At 41.7% G+C, this 19968-nt stretch overlaps 1 protein-coding gene across 4 annotated transcripts in view; it reads right to left on the reverse strand.

Annotated features, from left to right (window-relative positions):
- Positions 1–13515: 13515 nt before the first annotated feature.
- Positions 13516–19968, reverse strand: part of stk11ip (serine/threonine kinase 11 interacting protein) — a 101554-nt gene continuing 95101 nt past the window's right edge. For 3 of the 4 annotated variants that reach the window (XM_053497653.1, XM_053497652.1, XM_053497655.1), the window contains exons 25-26: positions 18951–19177; positions 13516–14622 (exon numbers count right to left, since the gene is read on the reverse strand). In XM_053497653.1, the coding sequence (XP_053353628.1) occupies positions 14494–14622; positions 18951–19177 (356 nt within the window). In that variant the 3' untranslated portion in view covers positions 13516–14493. The remainder of the gene's footprint in view (positions 14623–18950; positions 19178–19968) is intronic. The other variant, XM_053497654.1, reaches the window with a different exon arrangement.

The raw sequence follows: 19968 nt of genomic DNA on the forward strand, positions 1-19968 counted from the left end.
GTGCTGGATGGTAGCTTCTAGGAATCTTCATGGCTGCCAAGAGAGGCAGAACCTTGAGCCATGACTACCACTGTGGTACAATGTGCTCTGGGAGATGTTCATCCCAACTTACTTTGTCCTTACACAGTGTTTGAAGAATGTGTTTGCCAACCAGTATGAATGGAGCCACAAACCCTAGCGGATCGTAGACAGAGGCAACAGTTGAAAGAACCCCCCTCCTTGTCAGTGGGTTTTCTTTAACCAGGACTCTGCTTCAACACACCACTGAACACCAAGTGCTCGCTCGATATGGAGTTCTCCTAGATCTATGTCTAGATCTTTGATTAGGGCACATTCTTGTGGTGGTATTGCTGCAATCACACCTTTCTCATTGGATACGAATTTATGCAGCCGCAGATTTCCTGTTCTGCACAGGGCTCTTGACTCTTCCACCAGATGTATGGCTTCAGCAGGAGACTTCACACTAGTTAGACCATCATCCACATAAAAGCTACCCTGGATGAACTCGATGGCCTCTTTACTGAACTTCCCACGACGCTGCGATGCCAGATGCTTGAGTCCAAAGTTGGAGCACCCGGGGGAAGAAGCTGCTCCAAACAGGTGTACCCTCATTCTGTACACCAAGGGTTGGGAGTCCAAATCACCCTTGTCCCACCAGAGGAACCTGAGATAATCCTGGTGTTCTCTTGCAACATGGAATTGTTTCAATGTCACACATTAAGGCTATCGGACCCTTTCTAAATCGACACAACACTCCAACCAATGTGTTAGTCAGATCTGGACCACTCAAGAGATGATCATTTAAACATGTTTCTCAAATTTAAATTTTATTTGTCACATACACAGTCAAACACGGTACGATATGCAGATGCATTCTTTATAGCGTGCCGAACAATCGAAAACCACACGAATCTTCCCAGGTTTGTGGGGATGGTAGACGCCGTGGTGTGGAATGTACCATGCTGGTTGGTTATCAAGTTCAAGCTCTGGTACCTTCTCTGCATCTCCTCTGCTTATGATGTCATTCATAAAGTTAATATAGTCTTTGTAATATTGTTCATTTCTTTTCAGTCGTCGTTCTAATGAACTGAGTCTTTGAACTGCACACTGTTTGTTATCTGGGAGCTTAGGTTTGTCTGTTTTGAAAGGAAGCGGAAGTTGATAGTGTCCATCTTCTTTCTGCCTTATACCTGTTTTCACTTTAGCCAAGAAGAGGAGGTCTTCCTGAAACACTGGGTTATCATCTGCAGTGTGATCTATAAAATCTGATTCAAGAGTCTTAATTATGTCAGATGGGTTAATCTCTTTGAGTTGAGTTCTGCATACAAAGTGTACTTCTCCCTTTAGCTGAACTGAGCAGCCAACAATGCTCCAGCCAAGATCGGTTCACTGTGCGTATGGATGATTCTCGTTACCAGCCAGGATTTCTCTTGGAAGAAGGGCTTGTTGACAATTATAGCCAATGAGAAGGCCTACTTCGCAGTCCAACTGTGGCGGAATCCTTTCTGATAGTTCCTCCAGATGAGGCCATTTTAGAGCTGTTTCAGAAGTTGGAATGTGTAGCCTGTTTGCTGGGATGAACTCTCGTGTGAAAACAGGTGGTAATGGAATTCGTTTCCTTGAATTGTATCCTCTTACTTGTAGACCTGTCAGTTTCTGACCGGATATGAGTGTGGATTTGGCAGACATCGTGGATAGCCGCAAACTGACATTCTCTTTGTTCGTGTCGAGGTCTTGAGCCACTTCATTTAAGATAAAAGTTGTACAGTTTAACAGATGATACCCAGACTGGCAAGATAGAGGATGTTTGTGTGTTTAGGCCCTCTTGTATGACTCTGTTGGTAGTTGCAGTTGCAGTCCCTTCTGTCTCTGCTTTGTCCTTTGAAATGTCACCTCCATTTAGGTGCATTGGTCTTTGATTTTCTTTTAATTTTGTCATTGTGCAAACATGTTGGATGTCTCTTTTGACATATTTTACATGTGCTTTTGTTCTCACACCTTCTTGAGTGATGACCAGTCTTCAAACATCCAAAGCAAAGCCTCTCCATCTGCACAAACTTGACACAATCTTGAACTGTCTTTTTAGCGAACCTTCTACACTTATGTGTCCTGTCTCCTGTCTCTTTACAGAAGACACATGATTGAATACTGCTCTGTGTTGTGTTTGTGCTCAGTGTCTTTGCTTGAAGTATTTGGTTTCGTTTGCCTTGATTGCCTTGGTTTCTCACCTTCCACACTCTTGAGAGCTTGTATTGAGGAAATGGGATCACAAGCGAGATCTGCTTCCTTTGACAGGAAGTTGACAAACTCCTTGAATAATGGATACTCAGCACTTACGTGCCTGACTTCCATCACCTTACGGTTCCATCTGGAAACCAACCAATCTGGCAATTTGAGCAGAATTTTTTGACTCTCAATGCAGTCATTAAGGACTTCTAGTGTCTTAATGTGGGACATTGCAGCCTCACAACTCTTAAGGAAGTCTGCAAATTCTCTTAGCTCACAGGCATCTTTAGAGTTTATCTTTGGCCATGCGTGCAACTTGTTTCTGAGGGACTTCCCAATTATGAATGGGTCTCTGAAACGTTTTTCTAACAGCTTCCAAGCTGAGTCATATGCTTCATCTGTGCCTAGTAGTAGAAATCCTTCAACAGCTTTCTTTGCTGTGCCACCTAAGTACTTCCTTAGGTAATAAAGTTTTTCATTCTTTGGGATGTTTTTCCATTCTATTAATGTTTCAAAGGATAGTTGCCAGTCCTTGAATTTTAAGGGATCACCAGTAAATAGAGAAGGCTCTGGTGTTGGGAGAGGTTAGCGCTTATAGCTTCTGCTAGCACATTAATCAGTTCTGTGCTGTTCTGCTCTTGAGGCATAAACACTGAGGCTAGAGGAGGTTGATATAGCAATTGCGGTAAAGGGGCTTGACTTGGAACTGCTGGGGTTTGAGGAATAAATGAGGGACTCGAAGCATTGAGAGCTTGTGCTGTGTCTGACAAGAAATGGGGTATAAAAGAAGGAATTGATGCATTGAGGTTGTGTGTTATCTTTGGAGGAAATATGGGTTTAGAGACATGAAGTTCTTCTGCCACTTTAAGATCATATGACAAGTCAGTTGTTTCATTGTTTTCTTTAACTTCATCATAGACCTTTACTCGAGCTCTAGGGGCGTTCAGTTTCTTTACTTCCTCTAAGCGTGCAAGCCTTCTACGTTTGTCTTGGATTGCTTGTTGTCTGATGAGATTTTCCGATTCAAATTGTGCCAGCCGTTGTTTATTCTCAGCCTCAAGCATTTGAAGTTCTGTTTCTTCCCTTTCTTGTTCCTCTAATACTGCCAAGACTTCCTGAGAAGCAGCAGCTTCAGCCACTGCCTCTATTCTTTTGACTGAGCGGACGCTAGAGTGGGTAGAACTACATCTTGATTGATGAGACAGTGGTCTAGATACCGAACATGTTGAATCTAAGATTGACCCAACATCAGGCCATGGCTCTTCATCTTTATAAGCCTTGTGCCCTTTAAGCTGTCTTTCTGCTCTTTGAATAAGGAAGTCTGAGAGTGATATGCAGGTATCGACCCTGCGCCGCAGGTCTGGTTCAGGAGTTTGTACTCGACGTAACTCTTCTTAAATGACCTTGACATCAGAACAGGTATGTTGTATGTTCTCAACAAGCTCATTCAATTCATTTTCAGAGGCATCATCATCTAATAATTCCTTGCCAATTCTTGCATGACACCTCCACTTCTCATAGATGATTTTATAACGACGTTGTATAATCTTCAGTCTTTCTCCTTGAAATTCTTTTCCCTTTTCTGTTAGGGTTCGTATTCTTTCACCCTTTCGTAGCCTTTCTACTTCTGCTGTAGATTTGGTGTCTGTAGCTTCAGCAGGTGCTTTGACATTTTTATGACAAGTCTCAGTGTTTATGTCAGACATCTTGAGATGATAGTAATGTGACTAAGTAGCTATTAAATGAGAATTGGGTTTCTTCTGGACTATGTGTAAGTGAAAACTACATTAGACTTAAATTTTAATAGCCAGGAAAGTGTGTAAATGTGCAAAATTTTCTAAAAACACTGTATACTCCAATATTGTTAAAATAACTGAGTTAAACCTTCCTAAATTTCACAAACCTTCAGTTTCAAAACAAAACAAGAACAATAGTAATTGCCTTGGCACAAGCAAAACCTTAATCACAGCATGAGTATGCTTAGAAATGCATCAAATAACTAATTTACATAGCAAAGGGTTTTCATTTCAGTATAGTACACTTCACTAAAGGGGTTCTTTAAACTAGGTCTATTCCTGCAAAACTTAAATTTCCTTACAAACTTCTATTTTTGGCTTATGATAATGTCTCTTTTTCCAAAACATTACCTTAACTACCATTAACTGTTGGATTACGTTGCACTTTAAACCACGTAATATGCACCAACCGCAGACACAAAGCACAGGACACAAGGCTAATAAATCTGAGTACTTTGTTACAGTTTCCAAGCTGAACCACTTCTCACACCACTTTAACTTGACTATTGCGGTAGAGCGCTTCCGGATTTTAGCATGAAAACTGCGCTTTAACAGTCTAATCGCCGTTGCTTGCAATCACTATGCAGATAGTGTTTTATGGGGTCTGCTTAACCAATGCACCAGATCTCCGTCGCGACGTCATCCGCTGCGGTCCTGTTGTCTCTCCTACCCGTGTTGAGCAGGTGAGTTCCCTTTCAAAGGCTACACTCGATGCTGCGTGAAAACGCTATGGGAAACATCTTGTCATGTTGGCGGTTGTGAAGCATGTGTGTATCAAACACGCCAAATTTTGGCTTATATAACCTCGGTCGGGTGACGTCATCTGATGAGACGCACCTGCAGGTTATAAATAGGAGTAAACCGGAAACATTCCTCAGATCTTTTGTCTTCACTGACCTTGTTGTGTATGGGTGTGTGCAAAATAAGAAAGTGTTTAACTCACCGATATGGCAGAGTTTTAATTGAGATATTCCTCCGTGTCTAATAAACACATATCGGAGGGCGATCTCTACACTTTACTGCTTCGAATAAAGTGCTCGCGCGGGCCCCGCATTCCTTGAGAAGCACTGGGCCGCGGCGCATTTCTGGGGCTTAAAACGCGTGTATCCAGCAGAGCTGTGAAACACGGATTTAAAAATCCTATCTCTCACTTCCTCATTGGATCGGGAAATCCCTCTGTCCGCTCGCAAGCGCGCGCTGCGCTTCTTGTGAATGGGCAAGGATAAACATTCTCTCTCGCTCTGTGAAGATGGAAATAGCACCCAAGCACTACAAAAAAAATAATAATAATAAAACATTAGACGGCAGGTTCTGTCGGGTGGCCGGGGGGCGGAGCCTCAACAACGCTCCCTCCCTTTTTCTTAGCAATCTCCATATGAGTTAACCCTTTCATGGAGTAAGCTGTATCTATTCTGTGTTTTCCTGCCATCTACTTTATTTATTTGTTTAAATATAGTTGAGGTGGAAGCACAGTGCTATATGATGACGCCCAGATAGAAGAGACGCTTCCAGGCTATCTCTCCTGGGACATCATCCTCCCTGAAAAGCTAATACTTCCTTTCAAGCTGTGTAGACTTTTATCTTCCCTGGAGGGAAAAGCTTTTCAGGCAGCAGGTCTGGTTGGTGCTCCATTGCACACCATGATGGTTTTGCAGGTCTACCAGGCTGACCTGCTGAGAGACTTGAGTACTGGAGGGGCTCTTCAAGATAGGGCGTTCCGGAATTACGCCGGGCCACAGACTTATGGCTGAATCTCAGCAGCATCAAGCATAGGATCGTGCATTCCTCCTTGATGCCCCTATTTTGCCTTCCGGCCTGTTTGGCGATGTCGTTAACTCATTCGCCACTAGGTTCATGAGGCGAAGTTATATGAACAAGCCCTCGGAAATTCCTTCCCCGCCGTGTTCAAGAGTCGGGACTGTCGGCCACCCAGTCTCGAGCGGGTCTGACGCTTGCAAGGCGTGAAACACACAAGGAGAGTGTTTTTGAGCCGGGCACCCCCTCGTAAAGATTGGGGTGCATCGTGCCTGCGCTTCACAATCCGCCTCAAAAGAGCTCAGACTGGCATATTGTCTTCTTCACAAAGAAGCCCTGAGGTTCATGTGCCCAGGACCATGGGGGTGGCCCCCCAATGGGGAGAGGCACGCAGGATTCCTTTCGAGAATGAAGTGTTCTCCCTGGCACCCCAGGAGGTCTGTGTTTTTTGCTCCGCCACCACTGGTGTTTCGGGCAACACCAGTCTCCAATAAAGTGTTAGCTCTTTGTCCCCCCCCCCCCCCCCCCCCCACCCCCCACATTTAACCAAGCCGTCGAGACTTTTGCCCCTTTCCGAGAAACTGGCAGCGTGGAAACTACTGCCAAGCATATCTCCTTGGGTACTAAGCACTGTAGAGAGAAACTACAGGATGTAGTTCTCACATCGCCTTTCGTGTTTCTGCTGACAGAAGTTGCTGGGGAATGGGGCCATGGAACATGTTCCCCTACCAGACAGTGAGTCAGGCTACTACAGTCGGTATTTCTTGGTTCCCAAGAGGAACGGGGGGGGGCTACGTCCAATTTTTTGATTTTCGCGGGCTGTTCCGCTATCTAAAATAAATAAATACAGCTTTAAAATGTTGACTGTCAAAGTGATTGCTCTCAAATCCTAACAAGCGATTGATTCGGGACAATCGATTGAAGGACGCTTACTTTATATAGAAATATTGCGACAACACAGGAAGTTCCTAAGGTCGCTTTCGGGGGCAAAGCTTACCAGTATCGGGTCCTTCCATTTGGTCTAGCTCTCTCACCCGCACATGTATGAAATGCATGGATGTAGTCCTGGCGCTTACGACTCCAGGGCATCCGTATTTGAATTACATAGACGACTGGCTGGCCCAGTCTCAGTACTGTAGCTAGCGCTTTGACATCAGCATGTCATCCTAGCTCATCTTTGTTTCTTAGGATTGAGACCCAACGCCATGAAAAGGGTGCTCTTTCCTGTTCAGAGGACAACATAATGGGTGTCACATGGGATTCGATCGTAAGCGGGCACAGCTGTCTCCTGCTCGTGTCGAATCCATTCTCAACACCCTCAAGGAAATCAAGCTAGACCGGAAAGTGACCATCACTTTCATAGATCTTAGCTCTTATGGCAGCTGTATCCACAGTGACACCTTTGGGCCTTCTGCACATGAGAGCATTTTAGTTGTGGCTAAGAACCTGGGGATTTCACTCTAGGGCCAATCCCCAATAAAGGTTACGCGCCAGGTGCTTCGTACCCTTCCTATGTGGTTCAGACCCCGGTTTCTGACTTTGGGTCCCACTCTAAGTTCGTCTTGTCGTCGCAGACGCTTCCCTCATGGGCTGGGGTGCGGTCTTTGATGACCATCCAGCCCAAGGGAGCTGGAGAGGCCATCTTCTCGCGCGGCACATCAATTGCCCCGAAATGATGGCTCTATTTCTGGCCCTAAAGCACTTCCTCCAGCAGTTGAGAGGCTACCATGTCCTAGTGCGGGTGGACAACACAATGGCAGTCTCATATATTAATCGCCAGGGCGGACTATGCTCGCGCTGCTAAATAGCTAGCGCACCAGGTTTCTGTCCCTCAGGGCGAATTACATTCCAGGGCATATGAATGTGGGAGCAGTTGTCAATCTCTGACACACGGGGAATGGAAAGCCCACCCCAAAAATAGTCAGTCAATCTGGGAGAGATTTCAGGTAGAAGAGGTAGACCACTTTGCCTCGCAAGATCAGCAAATGTCCCCTTTACTACTCTCTGACTCTTCCAGCTACCCCGGGTCTGGACGCCGTGGCCCGTACATGGCCCTGGTTACGCGTATGCGTATTTTCCTGATAGCTTTGCTCCCGGGAGTCCTGGCGAGGGTCCATCAACAGTGTTTGCGCCTCTTATTGATAGCGCCCTGTTGGCCGACCAGAGTGTGGTTCTAGTATCCCTCTTCAACGGCTCACCATGGGTGATTCCAATGAGGTGGGATCTTCTATCTCAGGCGCAGGGGATGATATTTCATCCCCGGCCCGGGTTTTGGAACCTTCATGTTCACCAACTAAGTCAAGCTGGTCTTTCAGCCAGCGTAATTAAGACTATTCTAAGTGCTAGGGCTCCCTCCCCTAGAAGAGCTTATGCCCTCAAATGGAATGTATTTGAAAGTTGGTGCATGACGAAGCAGGTAGATTCAGTCCACTGCCGAAATGTTTCAGTGCCGGAGTTTCTGCAGAAAAAATTGTCCTTGGGCTTGTGCCCTAGTACCCTCAGGACGTACGTAACTGCTATTTTAGCCTGCCACAATGGGACCAACTAAGTCAAGCTGGTCTTTCAGCCAGCGTAATTAAGACTATTTTAAGTGCTAGGGCTCCCTCCCCTAGAAGAGCTTATGCCCTCAAATGGAATGTATTTGAAAGTTGGTGCATGATGAAGCAGGTAGACCCAGTCCACTGCCGAAATGTTTCAGTGCTGGAGTCTCTGCAGGAAAAGTTGTCCTCGGGCTTGTGCCCTAGTACCCTCAGGACGTACGTAACTGCTATTTCAGCCTGCCACGTCCTGATTGGTGGGGTTACTGTGACACGATCCCTTTTGTGGGTTTTATCTATCGTGCTTGAAGAGCCAATTGACACCCTTTGTTGAACCACTAGAGTCAGCGCCTCAGGTTTCTGAACTTTAAGATGGTTTTTCTAAGGGCCGTTACCTCTCTGAGAGGATTGGAAATCTGTCTCCCCATCCTGCCTAGACTTTGCCCCTGGGCTGGTCAGGGCCATTTTGCATCCTCACTGAACTATCTTCTGAAAGTTCCATTCTCAACATGCACCCTGTTGTTTTTGAAGCCTTCTGTCCTCCGCCTTTTACAGCTTCGGAGCAGGAGAGACTTACTGTGTTCAGTACGTGCTCTTCAGATTTACGTCCACCGCCTCAGCCAGTGGCATAAGTCAGAGCAGCTTTTACATGTTTTGGGGCCACAACCGTGGTGGGGGGGGGGGGGGGGGGGGGGGTGGCCGCCACTACACTGGGTGAGAAATGCTATTGCCCTCTGCTATGAGGCGCATGCGCTCACTTTGCCTCTAGGAACCAGGGCTCATTTAACCAGGGGGATCGCCTCATCTACTGCACTAGCAGGAGGTATTCCCCTGCAGCAAGTGTGTGACGCGGCCGCGTGGTCCTTTCCGCACACATTTGCTAGATTTTATAATCTGGATGTTCATGCCACTCCGGGCTCACAGGTCCTCGAGTCAGCTTCCCAGATATAGTTCTGAGACCTTCTCGGCCTTGTGCGCACACGCTACACAACCTTGGGGTCCAGACACTTGCAGTGCGGCGGCGTTGGTATTCTCGTTCCCATAGCGTTTTCATGCAGCATCGAGTGTAGCCTTTGAAAGGGAACGTCTCGGGTTACTTTGCTGTAACCCTGTTCCCTGAAAAGGCGGGAACGAGATGCTGCATCCCAATGCCGCACTGCCTACGTGACCGGATGTCCGTTCAGACAAATCAATCTGAGGAATGTTTCCGGTTTACTCCTATTTATAACCTGCAGGTGCGTCTCATCAGATGACGTCACCCGACCGAGGTTATATAAGCCAAAATTTGGCGTGTTTGATACACACATGCTTCACAACCGGCAACATGACAAGATGTTTCCCATAGCGTTTTCACGCAGCATCTCATTCCCGCCTTTTCAGGGAACAGGGTTACAGCAAAGTAACCCGAGACGTTCTCACTGTAGCTCCTTTCACGACAACACTGACACAGGTCGGTTCTTTGAAACGGGCGTTTATTGCTTGAATCTCCTTTTCACGCCGTGAGAACTCATTGGCCGCTTGTCATGAAAAGAAGTGCTTAAATTCTTTAGTCCCCTTGTCCTACTTTTAATAGCAGAGCTCGTGGAAGACGTCCGCTCACCTGCAGTCCATGGGAGAGATCTTACTGAATTTCACGCTAAATCTCCCTTGCTTTCGCGCGAGACACATTACGTCACATCTTAACAATTACAATTAACTATACCATGGTGTAATACGTCATGTTTTCTCTATTTAGATATATAAAATTCTGTCATTAATTATAAACAAACTATTTACATCAAAGGCCTTAATATATAAATATAAAATATTCAAATAAACAAAATTCAACAGCATTAACATGCATGATTCATGATCCATACCAGGCACGTGCACACATAGAGATCAAAGGGGGCTTGAGCACCTGTCCTTTTTATTCCTGGAGAGAAAGTGCCCTTTTTTGGGGGTGCTTTTTAAAAAAATATTTTTTAATATATATTCCTGTTTGCGCACAGCTTCCCTGTCAAACAAATATATTTATTGAAGAATAGCATATCTAAATATCAGGTCAGGAGTTCTGAAGCGAACATCCCCACCCACCACTCCCGCGCAGCAACGCACATCATATACACACACCTGCAGGCAGCAGCAGCCCCTCACAGCAGTGTTTTTCTTGGCTTGTGCTGAGGTGAGTGGAGCTGGTGATGAACAAAAGATTAAACTACCAGTGCCTCGAATAAGGCTTAAATTTACTGCTAATTAGCCAAAGACAAATATATAGTTAAGCTGTGTTTTGCTAGCATGCATGCCTAATGAGCTACTAGACGAGCTAATGTGTGTGGGATAATCGCTATATATTATCCCTCTTATTACATGGCTACCTACCACATAAATAATTATTTTGACACAAAATATTAAAAGGGAGTTTATTGATTTAAGCCTGATTGTATTGCTTCCGCTAAAGAAAATAGTACACTCCGTCTCTACGGTTAAAATCCTGTGAGTCCATAGGACAGAAAAGTAACAGATTTTATTTTGAAGGAGAAGACCTTTTTTGTAATAATTTTATTAAGTTGCTGTATTTTTGTATTTTTTCAATCATTTTTGCAGTAATTTCTTTCAGTAAAGTTAACAAAATACCAGCAACAACCCTCTTCAGTTTAGCCTGAATATTTGTGTTGATTTAAAAGTGTTATGTGTTCTGATAACACCAAAATAATTAAAATGATGTAGTGGCTTGTGCTAAAAATAAGCAAATTATTAGTAAAACACACCCCTCTGTTTGATGCAGTTATTTTGGTTATTCTAATCTAAATATATACTTGAAACTAGTAGCATAGAAAATGTTTTCAAAACATGCACATTGTGGAATGGTTTCCTTTGCTGCTTTATAAACCTAGTGAATACTAAGGAGACCATGGTTTCTGTGTGAACTGATTATTTTGTAGACATCTTTTAAAAATTAAACAATTGCATGAGTTTGAGGAAGATAAAATTAACTTTTTTAATTATTTTTTTTAAAAAGGAAGTCAGTGTTGCTTTAATATATATACTTTTTTGTTTAAAAAAAGAAAAAAAAATACGTAATTATGAGAAGTGCCCTTTATTTCACTTGAGCCCCTGCCCCTCAAAATGTCTGTGCACGTCCCTGATCCATACCCACTGTACATGAGCAATATTACATGAGAGGGCATGATGTACTGAATATAAACACGTCTGTGATTCAGTCATAAGCATGACGGTGCAGCCCACGGTTTAACTATCGCGGGATGAATCCAAAATAGTGTAAAATGGAAAGCTAGGGTGCTATGTATGGTCTCTTTTTTTTCCAAACATCAAGAAGTGCCCTTGATCAGAGGTTAGAGAGGGATTTAATAAAATATATAAATTGGGTGTTCTATTAATTTTCTCAAGTACATGGTAGGTTTCACAACAGTAATAAGGCCTAATATGCATTGTTATTTGTGTTATACAACATAGGCCTGATTTGGAAAGGCCAAAACCCTTGTCATTTCAGCAGTGCCTTATTTATTAAATGATCACATTTAAAAAAGAAATATTGATTTTCACAGCTACATTGGACATATCACAGCTCTAGTGTAGCCTACTATGTATTGTTCTATTTATGTGGTAAAATTTATTGCTGATTTAAACAATGCAAGCCATTTGGTATTGCAGCCACCTTGTCTAATGAATGACTGCAGTTAAAAATATGGAAATTTGTGTTCTATTGGTTTCCACAATTAAAGGGGAGGTTTCACAACAAGACTTTTATTCATTAACAGCATTTCCAGCATCACTTGCCGAATTTATGGCGGCACAGTGACGTAGTGTTTGACACTGTTGCCCCGCACCTCCAGGGTCAAGGTTTTGATTTCCACCTCATGCAGATTCCGATTTTCTCACGCAGTCCAAGACATTGTAGAATAAGCAGCATTGAAGATAAACAAATGAAGTATTGCTAAGACATTTGTGTTAAATGACTTGCACAAAAAAAGTAAAATAAATCATGTACAATATAAACCTACATACCCTTCCTGTATTGAAAAAAATTGCACACTGACCACCTTAAGGTTTGATTATGATACACAGCGTAATGCCGAAACGTGAAAATTATTCCCCATGATCACAGAACCACACTTTCACAATTGAAATCCTGGAATTGGGATTATAAAAATTACATATGTACATATGTATTTAGGTTGTCAGCTGACTTAATTTTATTGCCATATAACGTTGCTGAGCCTAGACTTGACAAGCTGCAATCCCAAATCATAACATTACCTTCAGAGGCTTGTACATTGGCCACTCTGCATGATAGGTGCATCACTTCATGTGCTTACCTTCTCAGTCTGAAAGCTAAAATGTTTTAGCCTGAAATAAAGTAACTCAACTAAAAGCTAACAAATGCAGGTACTACTGGGGAATTTCCCTGCTTTCAGTCTTTATTTAGGCTTTGGGTCAATAAGTCTTTGCTCAGTGTGGCACTGAATGCAGGACCTGATATTTAATGTTATAGTGTTAGCCTCTCCCACCCAATGAAAGCAAGTGACAATATTTTTCTTGTATTAATATTATCATCCAGATAAGACAGCTGTCGGACGATTTTTGAGAAAAATCTAACTCAAGTGTTTTGTAAAATAAGAGAGGGAATTTTTTTTACAGAAAGACTTCTGCTATTTTTCTCAGAATAGTGCTGGGAGATACACCAAACATACAGTAATATAATTAGATGGATGGTCATGCCAGACAGCAACAGTGATGCACATGGAAGCACCAGATGTGTAGAAACACCCAGGTAACATATCTAAACAGATTACATTGGACTACAAATTTTGGAGACGGTTAAAGTTATCTGAGGTAAAACAGAAGTGTAACCCCAACCCTCTGACACACACACACAAACAAGCCATCGTTGTTATTAAACCGCAAAATATTGTTCTCCAAAACCTTCTGATATTCATTTTACAAATTTTTTAAGGCCTCGAATAAACATGATTTCATTCCATGTTTTTTTCTGAATTTTAATGACAAACACCAAGTGCTCCATAATTTTAAATATAATAGTGCAACTAAGAAGTTGTGTCAATATATGCATTGTTTATTTAGGTATTTTATATAACAAAAACTGAAAAAAGCTGTACATCCAGGTACACATCAGTGTATCTCACAGATTACAAGACTTAACAACTGAAAGCATGTACTGTACATTCACCAGCTGTTTCATTAGGCAGACCCTTTCTTTTTCATTAACATAAATATCTAATCAGCTGCTCAAATGGCAGCAATGTAATAAACTTAGACATGTATACATCAAGAAAATTTGCTAGTTCAAACCAAGAATCAGAATGGGGAAGAAATGTGATTTTAACCATGGCATAGACATTTCCCAGATTGGCTGGTCTGATGGTGGTGGTGTAATGATGTGATATTTTATTTTCTTTAGGGACAATTGAGCATTGTTTTAATAACACAGCCCACCTGAATATTGCTGTTGACCATCACTTCATGACCATAGAATAACCTGCCATGCCACAAATCTAAAATAATTTTGAATTGGTTTCTTAAAAATGACAATGAGTTGACTGTATGTCAACAATGAGTAAGATCTCAATCCAGTAGATCACCTTTGGGATGTGACGGAATGGGAGATTAGCATCAGAGATATGCAGATAACAAATCTGCAGCAACTGTGTGTAGCCATCCTGTGTCAATATGGACAAAAATTTAAAAAAGCTCTGAAGGTCAAATGGAGTCCAAACCAGTTCTTACTAGCGTTACTAGGGTTACACCTAATGAGTGCGCTCAGTACATGAATAGTGGATTGCAAAAAATCTTTTATTCATAACAGACTTATTCATAACTAATTAAATTTCCAAGTGTAACAACAGCGGTACTTTAACTATGTACATTCATGGCTACTGAATTATCTTTTTAATACAAAAGAACAACTTATACAGGACTTTAATCATGATGTTATTTTACAGGACCTAAAAGTATGATGTCCTAGAGGAAGCAACATTATCATTCATAATACAAAGGAAATTAATAGATAATATGCATTTAAAAATGGAAAACCACAACTGGACAATGCACAACTGCATGTAACTACTGTAAGTGTAACTATGAGTGCAACTGTGTGCTCATTAAAAAACTGGGAATGGTATAGTGATAAAAAATATAACAGTAGGTCAACAAAGTCACTACTGAATAGCAGTGATGAGTTTGACACCAAACATGGCCTCCCACTGGTCCTTGATCCAATTCACTAAATGCTGAATCTCCTTTACAGCTCCAGTCCTTAAAGGCCATGTCTTCTCCACTTTGGTCAGCTGCTTACCCCATACACATGCACACAAACACAAATACAGACACACAGAGGAACACAGACAACAATTAGAGGCAAGTAAGTAAAGAATGGATACATTTTTCTTCATTCTCAAATTTTATTAAATGATTCTTATAAAGTATTTTAAATTTAATCAGCCAAAACATTAAAACCACCGACAGGAGCAGTAAACAACATTAACTGTCTCATTATAGTGGTACCTGTCAAGGGGTTTAATGTATTAGCAAAATGTATTAGTAAAATGGTCGTTAGGTTTTACTGAGCAAGCTGGAGAATATGAGTTCTTTTCAAAAACAGGGTTTTGCCAGATACACTTATCTAGAGTGACTTAGAAAAGTGCTTTGTAGTATATAAGTTCTATTGGTGTACCCAAAACCCAAAAATTTGACATCATTTCGTAGTCAAACAACATAGCAAATTTTCGCACAAATGATCTTAAATTCTAACAAGATGTTAAGTTTAATGTTTAATGTTTTAATTTTAATTCTGTGGTGCAGAACAGAAACTTGAAGAAGAGGAGTTAGCAACTTGTTGTCAGTGATGAGGCCACATTTTATACGAATGGCAAAGTCAACAAGCATAATGTTCGCATTTGGGGGGAAGAAAACATGGTACAGTTGAGCACATGAGTAACTCTCCGAAATTAAATGTGTTGGAGCTATACTATCGACTTGTGTCACAGGCAGTACGCATATTAAACATTTGTAAAGCTTTGTGAAATTGTTTATATAATCTATATCTGTTTGAATATGTTATATTTTCTTTTTCAACATGAAAAACTAATTTTGTTTTAATTTAATTTTGTTTGCCTAGGACATGTAGTTACTAGATATTCATATTTCAAATGTGTAAATATATTTTAAACCTGTTTAGCAATGTAAAAGTTTTATATATAAAGTTTATATATATAAAGTTATAGTTGAGTTATATATATACACTCACCTAAAGGATTATTAGGAACACCTGTTCAATTTCTTATTAATGCAATTATCTAATCAACCAATCACATGGCAGTTGCTTCAATGCATTTAGGCGTGTGGTCCTGGTCAAGACAATCTACTGAACTCCAAACTAAATGTTAGAATGGGAAAGAAAGGTGATTTAAACAATTTTGAGCGTGGCATGGTTGTTGGTGGCAGACGAGCCGGTCTGAGTACAGTGGAACCTTAGATTACGTGCATAATTCGTTCCGGAAGTGGGCTCGTATTCCAAAACACTCGTAAACCAAATTTAATTTTACCCTAAGAAATAATGGAAACTTAAATTATTTGTTCTACAGCCCCAAAAAATAAATACATAAAGATCATAAATACAAAATATTAAATAAAAATAAAACAAATTAACCTGCACTTTACCTTTCAAAAAAGTTAAAAATAAATCCCGGCAGATAAGTGTTTCCCTTTGTGCACGCAGGCGCTGTGTATGTGTGCGCGTGTGAGGCTAGAGTGAGTGAAGACTCTTGCTTTAAGCCCCTCCTGTCTCCCCCTCCTCATCTTACACATTAAAACTTTCTCCTCTCGTTTAAAAACACTCTCACACACATTACAGGAAAGACTGTTGTTGTCCACTAAATTATTAAAGCTTCTCCGCTTTTTTTTATGTTGCTCGTGACAGCATAACAGCCCATTAATTTATGCTTGTGTAATGATGAAATGGACAAACTGGTCGATGCCCGTTCTTTAATTTTTTTGCATTGTCAGGTTATAGTACAAACTTTCGGGTGGATCCTGCACTTAAATAAAAAAAAAATAAAAATACTGAAGAACAAAACTCAGGCTTTATATCCTAGCTTACATCTCGCATTCGCGTTCACATATACCGGACTGAATTACCCACAATGCATCTCCAGCACTGGACTACACTTCCGTAAACAGCTGCCATAAATCAACGTCTCTTTCCCGCTACACTGTTTTATCTGAAAATTAGCAATAAACATCGCAAACAGAATCACTGCTGTAAAGTAAACCAAACAAACGAACCAGCACCTTACCTCTGAAAAGATTTGCGACAGAGTTTCTTCGGAGAGCAGAGTGTGTGTCTCTCGCCTTAATTTCTGTGTGCGTGTGAGTTTGTGAATGAAGGTTTCACACACACACACACACACACACCGCAATGAGGAAAAAAATAAGATTTTTAACCTCTGTATTGAGAATTTCTTTTGCTTTACTCGCGCGCACACACGTGTGTTATAAGAAACAGTACACGCGCCCTTCCGAAAATAAAATATGTTTTACACACACACACACGTGGTCACAGTGTTATAGTAAACAGTACAGGCATGCACGGGTGTTAATTACACCAGTAAGAGATGAGCACTAATATCCAGCAGGGGAGACAAGTCCCCAGCGCAAGAGAGAAAAACCGTTGGCTCAGTTGTGATCACGTGACGCTTGGCGTCAAAACAAGAAGCGCATGCACTCGGTGCTCGTAACCGTTACTCGTAATCCGAGGTTTCACTGTATTTCACAATCTGCTCAGTTACTGGGATTTTCACGCACAACCATTTCTAGGATTTACAAAGAATGGTGTAAAAAGGGAAAAACATCCAGTATGCGGCAGTCCTGTGGGCGAAAATGCCTTGTTGATGCTAGAGGTCAGAGGAGAATGGGCCGACTGATTCAAGCTGATAGACGAGCAACTTTGACTGAACCAAGGTTACAACCAAGGTATGCAGCAAAGCATTTGTGAAGCCACAACACGCACAACCTTGAGGCGGATGGGCTACAACAGCAGAAGACCCCACTGGGTACCACTCATCTCCACTACAAATAGGAAAAGGAGGTTTCCATTTGCACGAGGCTGGTGGTGGTGGTGTAATGGTGTGGGGGATGTTTTCTTGGCACACTTTAGGCCCCTTAGTGCCAATTAAGCATCGTTTAAATGCCATGGGCTACCTAAGCATTGTTTCTGACCATGTCCATCCCTTTATGACCACCATGTACCCATCCTCTGATGGCTACTTCCAGCAGGATAATGCACCATGTCACAAAGCTCGAATCATTTCAAATTGGTTTCTTGAACATGACAATGAGTTCACTGTACTAAAATGCCCCCCACAGTCACCAGATCTCAATCCAGTAGAGCATCTTTGGGACTTAATGGAAAGGGAGCTTTGGAGAAATTGGAGACTGAAGTGTGTAGCAGAGGCTATTGCACTGACAGTGGGTAACAACAAATATGTTGGCAGCCAGAAGAGAATTGCCTTTGTAATGGATGGTGAGCATCTGTAGGCACAGCAAAAATCAGCCAGGCTGCTCTCATCAGCAGCAAACTGTTAGCTGTGGGTCGACCTGGGCAGGCAGTTTAAGCTCCCAGAATTTATAACAACCTCGTTGAGACCTGATGTGGTTTTAACATCTACGTATTCCAAGCAAGTTCTTTTGTTGGAACTGACGGTCCTGTGAAAGGAACCGTATGGAAGAGGCAAATGAGCGCAAGTGGCTCAGGTACCAGGAGCTCATAGAGGAAGAGGACGAGCTGGATGGGTTGCTGTGAGCCTATAAAAGTGGGATAGAGAAGTTTTGCCGCTCACTCGCTGTGCATGGTCTTCGCCAGGAAGCTGCGCAGGAGCTGCAGAAAAAAACTCTAGATGCATTTGGATCAAGAGGTCCGCAAAGTGGGCCAGTGCTGCTGGGACACAAGTCGGGGCTTGATCAACCCCGACTGGGTCACCTGAGAGTGGATGTCACCCAATGATCTTAGAAAACATCATTAATGATGTGTCCAAGCGCATCCAACTGCAGTTTAAACAGTGTTTCATGCAGTTTGCAATGATCTGCATGACTTTATTAAAACCTTGTTGTTGCTTACTTGTTTAGCTAGATGATAGAATAGCAATAAAAAGTTAGGTTAGGAAAAGATTTAGTATTAAATTTAAAGTAACTTTAAAAAATTGCAACACTTTCAGCTTTAGGATGTAGTTGAGTCACTGTTTAGTCATACAACAAGCAGTCCAATGTGAAATGTCACATATTGCTTTAAAGATAACTGTAGGAACATTTCCACTTTTAAATAAATAAACTTTTAAAATTAACTAACTTCATTAGTATTTCAAAGGGGGAGCATGGTGTTTTTTTTATTAAAAGCCAGCATGTCTTGCCTATTTACCTGCTATAAATGTCAGTACTCATTTTTTTTTAAAGTCTGTTTTCTTTCTTTAACTAATTTACACACATACAGTAATAGAGCTATTTTGGTGGCACATCTGTGGTATGTACACAATATTAGGAAGGTGGTTTTAATGCTGTGACTGATGTGGGTATATTCTGTGCAGTGACATTGTACTCCTGTGTTTTTAAAGTACAAACAAACCTCATCATAAAGTTGAATGTCCACCTGGCATGGATCAGACGAGAACAGAAGAATAGAGCTAACACAGCTGATAGGCTGCATTTCACGAACTGTGGCATGTCCACTTGTGGTCTGTGTCTCCTCAGTGGATGCAGGACTGGAGCTGCTTTTTCTCCATTGGTGATCTTCTTCAAGAAGGCAAAGCTTTTCTTGAGTGGCCAGAACAGTCACTGAGATCAAAGAATCACCTGGAGACAGCAGATGTATTGATGAGTCCAAACCCTTTTAAGTCAAGTCAAGTCCTCTCTGGCACATTTTACAATTTTCACACAGGAGAGAATTTCCTCACGCCTTAATTTAAGTCAACAAATATGCAGGTTAGATCAGGGAAGAAAAAAAAAAAAAGGGAATTTGGGATACGTGGTCATTCAGGACAGTCAGTTAGTCAGCTAACTTTTTTTTTTTTTTTTTTTTTTGTCTCATAGCAATTCTGTGCCTAGTCCTGACCAACTGAAACAACCCCAGATCATTTTACAGCCTTCAAAAGCTTTATGGGCTTTACAAAATTGACTCAATCTGGACTGATCCTTCCTACCTGAAAGTCTATGTGTCTCAGATGGCTCCTGTTTTTACGCAAATTTTGAATAGCTTTCTAGCCTTGCAAATTCCCTTCCTGTTTCAAACATTCACTTCATTCTCAAAGAAAACATCAGCAGACTAAAAGACTGGAATTTCTTTTACAATGAATAAAGTATGTATGTATGTATGTATGTATGTACACTCACCTAAAGTATTATTAGGAACATCAGTTCAATTTCTCATTAATGCAATTATCTAATTAAACATGGCAATTGGCTGCTTCAATGCATTTAGGGGTGTGGTCCTGGTCAAGACAATCTCCTGAACTCCAAACTGAATGTCAGAATAGGAAAGAAAGGTGATTTAAGTAATTTTGAGCGTGGCATGGTTTTGGTGCCAGACAGGCCGGTCTGAGTATTTCACAATCTGCTCAGTTACTGAAATTTTCATGCACAACTAT

This window comes from Clarias gariepinus, chromosome 6 (assembly GCF_024256425.1).
Source record: "Clarias gariepinus isolate MV-2021 ecotype Netherlands chromosome 6, CGAR_prim_01v2, whole genome shotgun sequence".
NCBI classification, from domain to species: Eukaryota; Metazoa; Chordata; class Actinopteri; order Siluriformes; family Clariidae; genus Clarias; species Clarias gariepinus.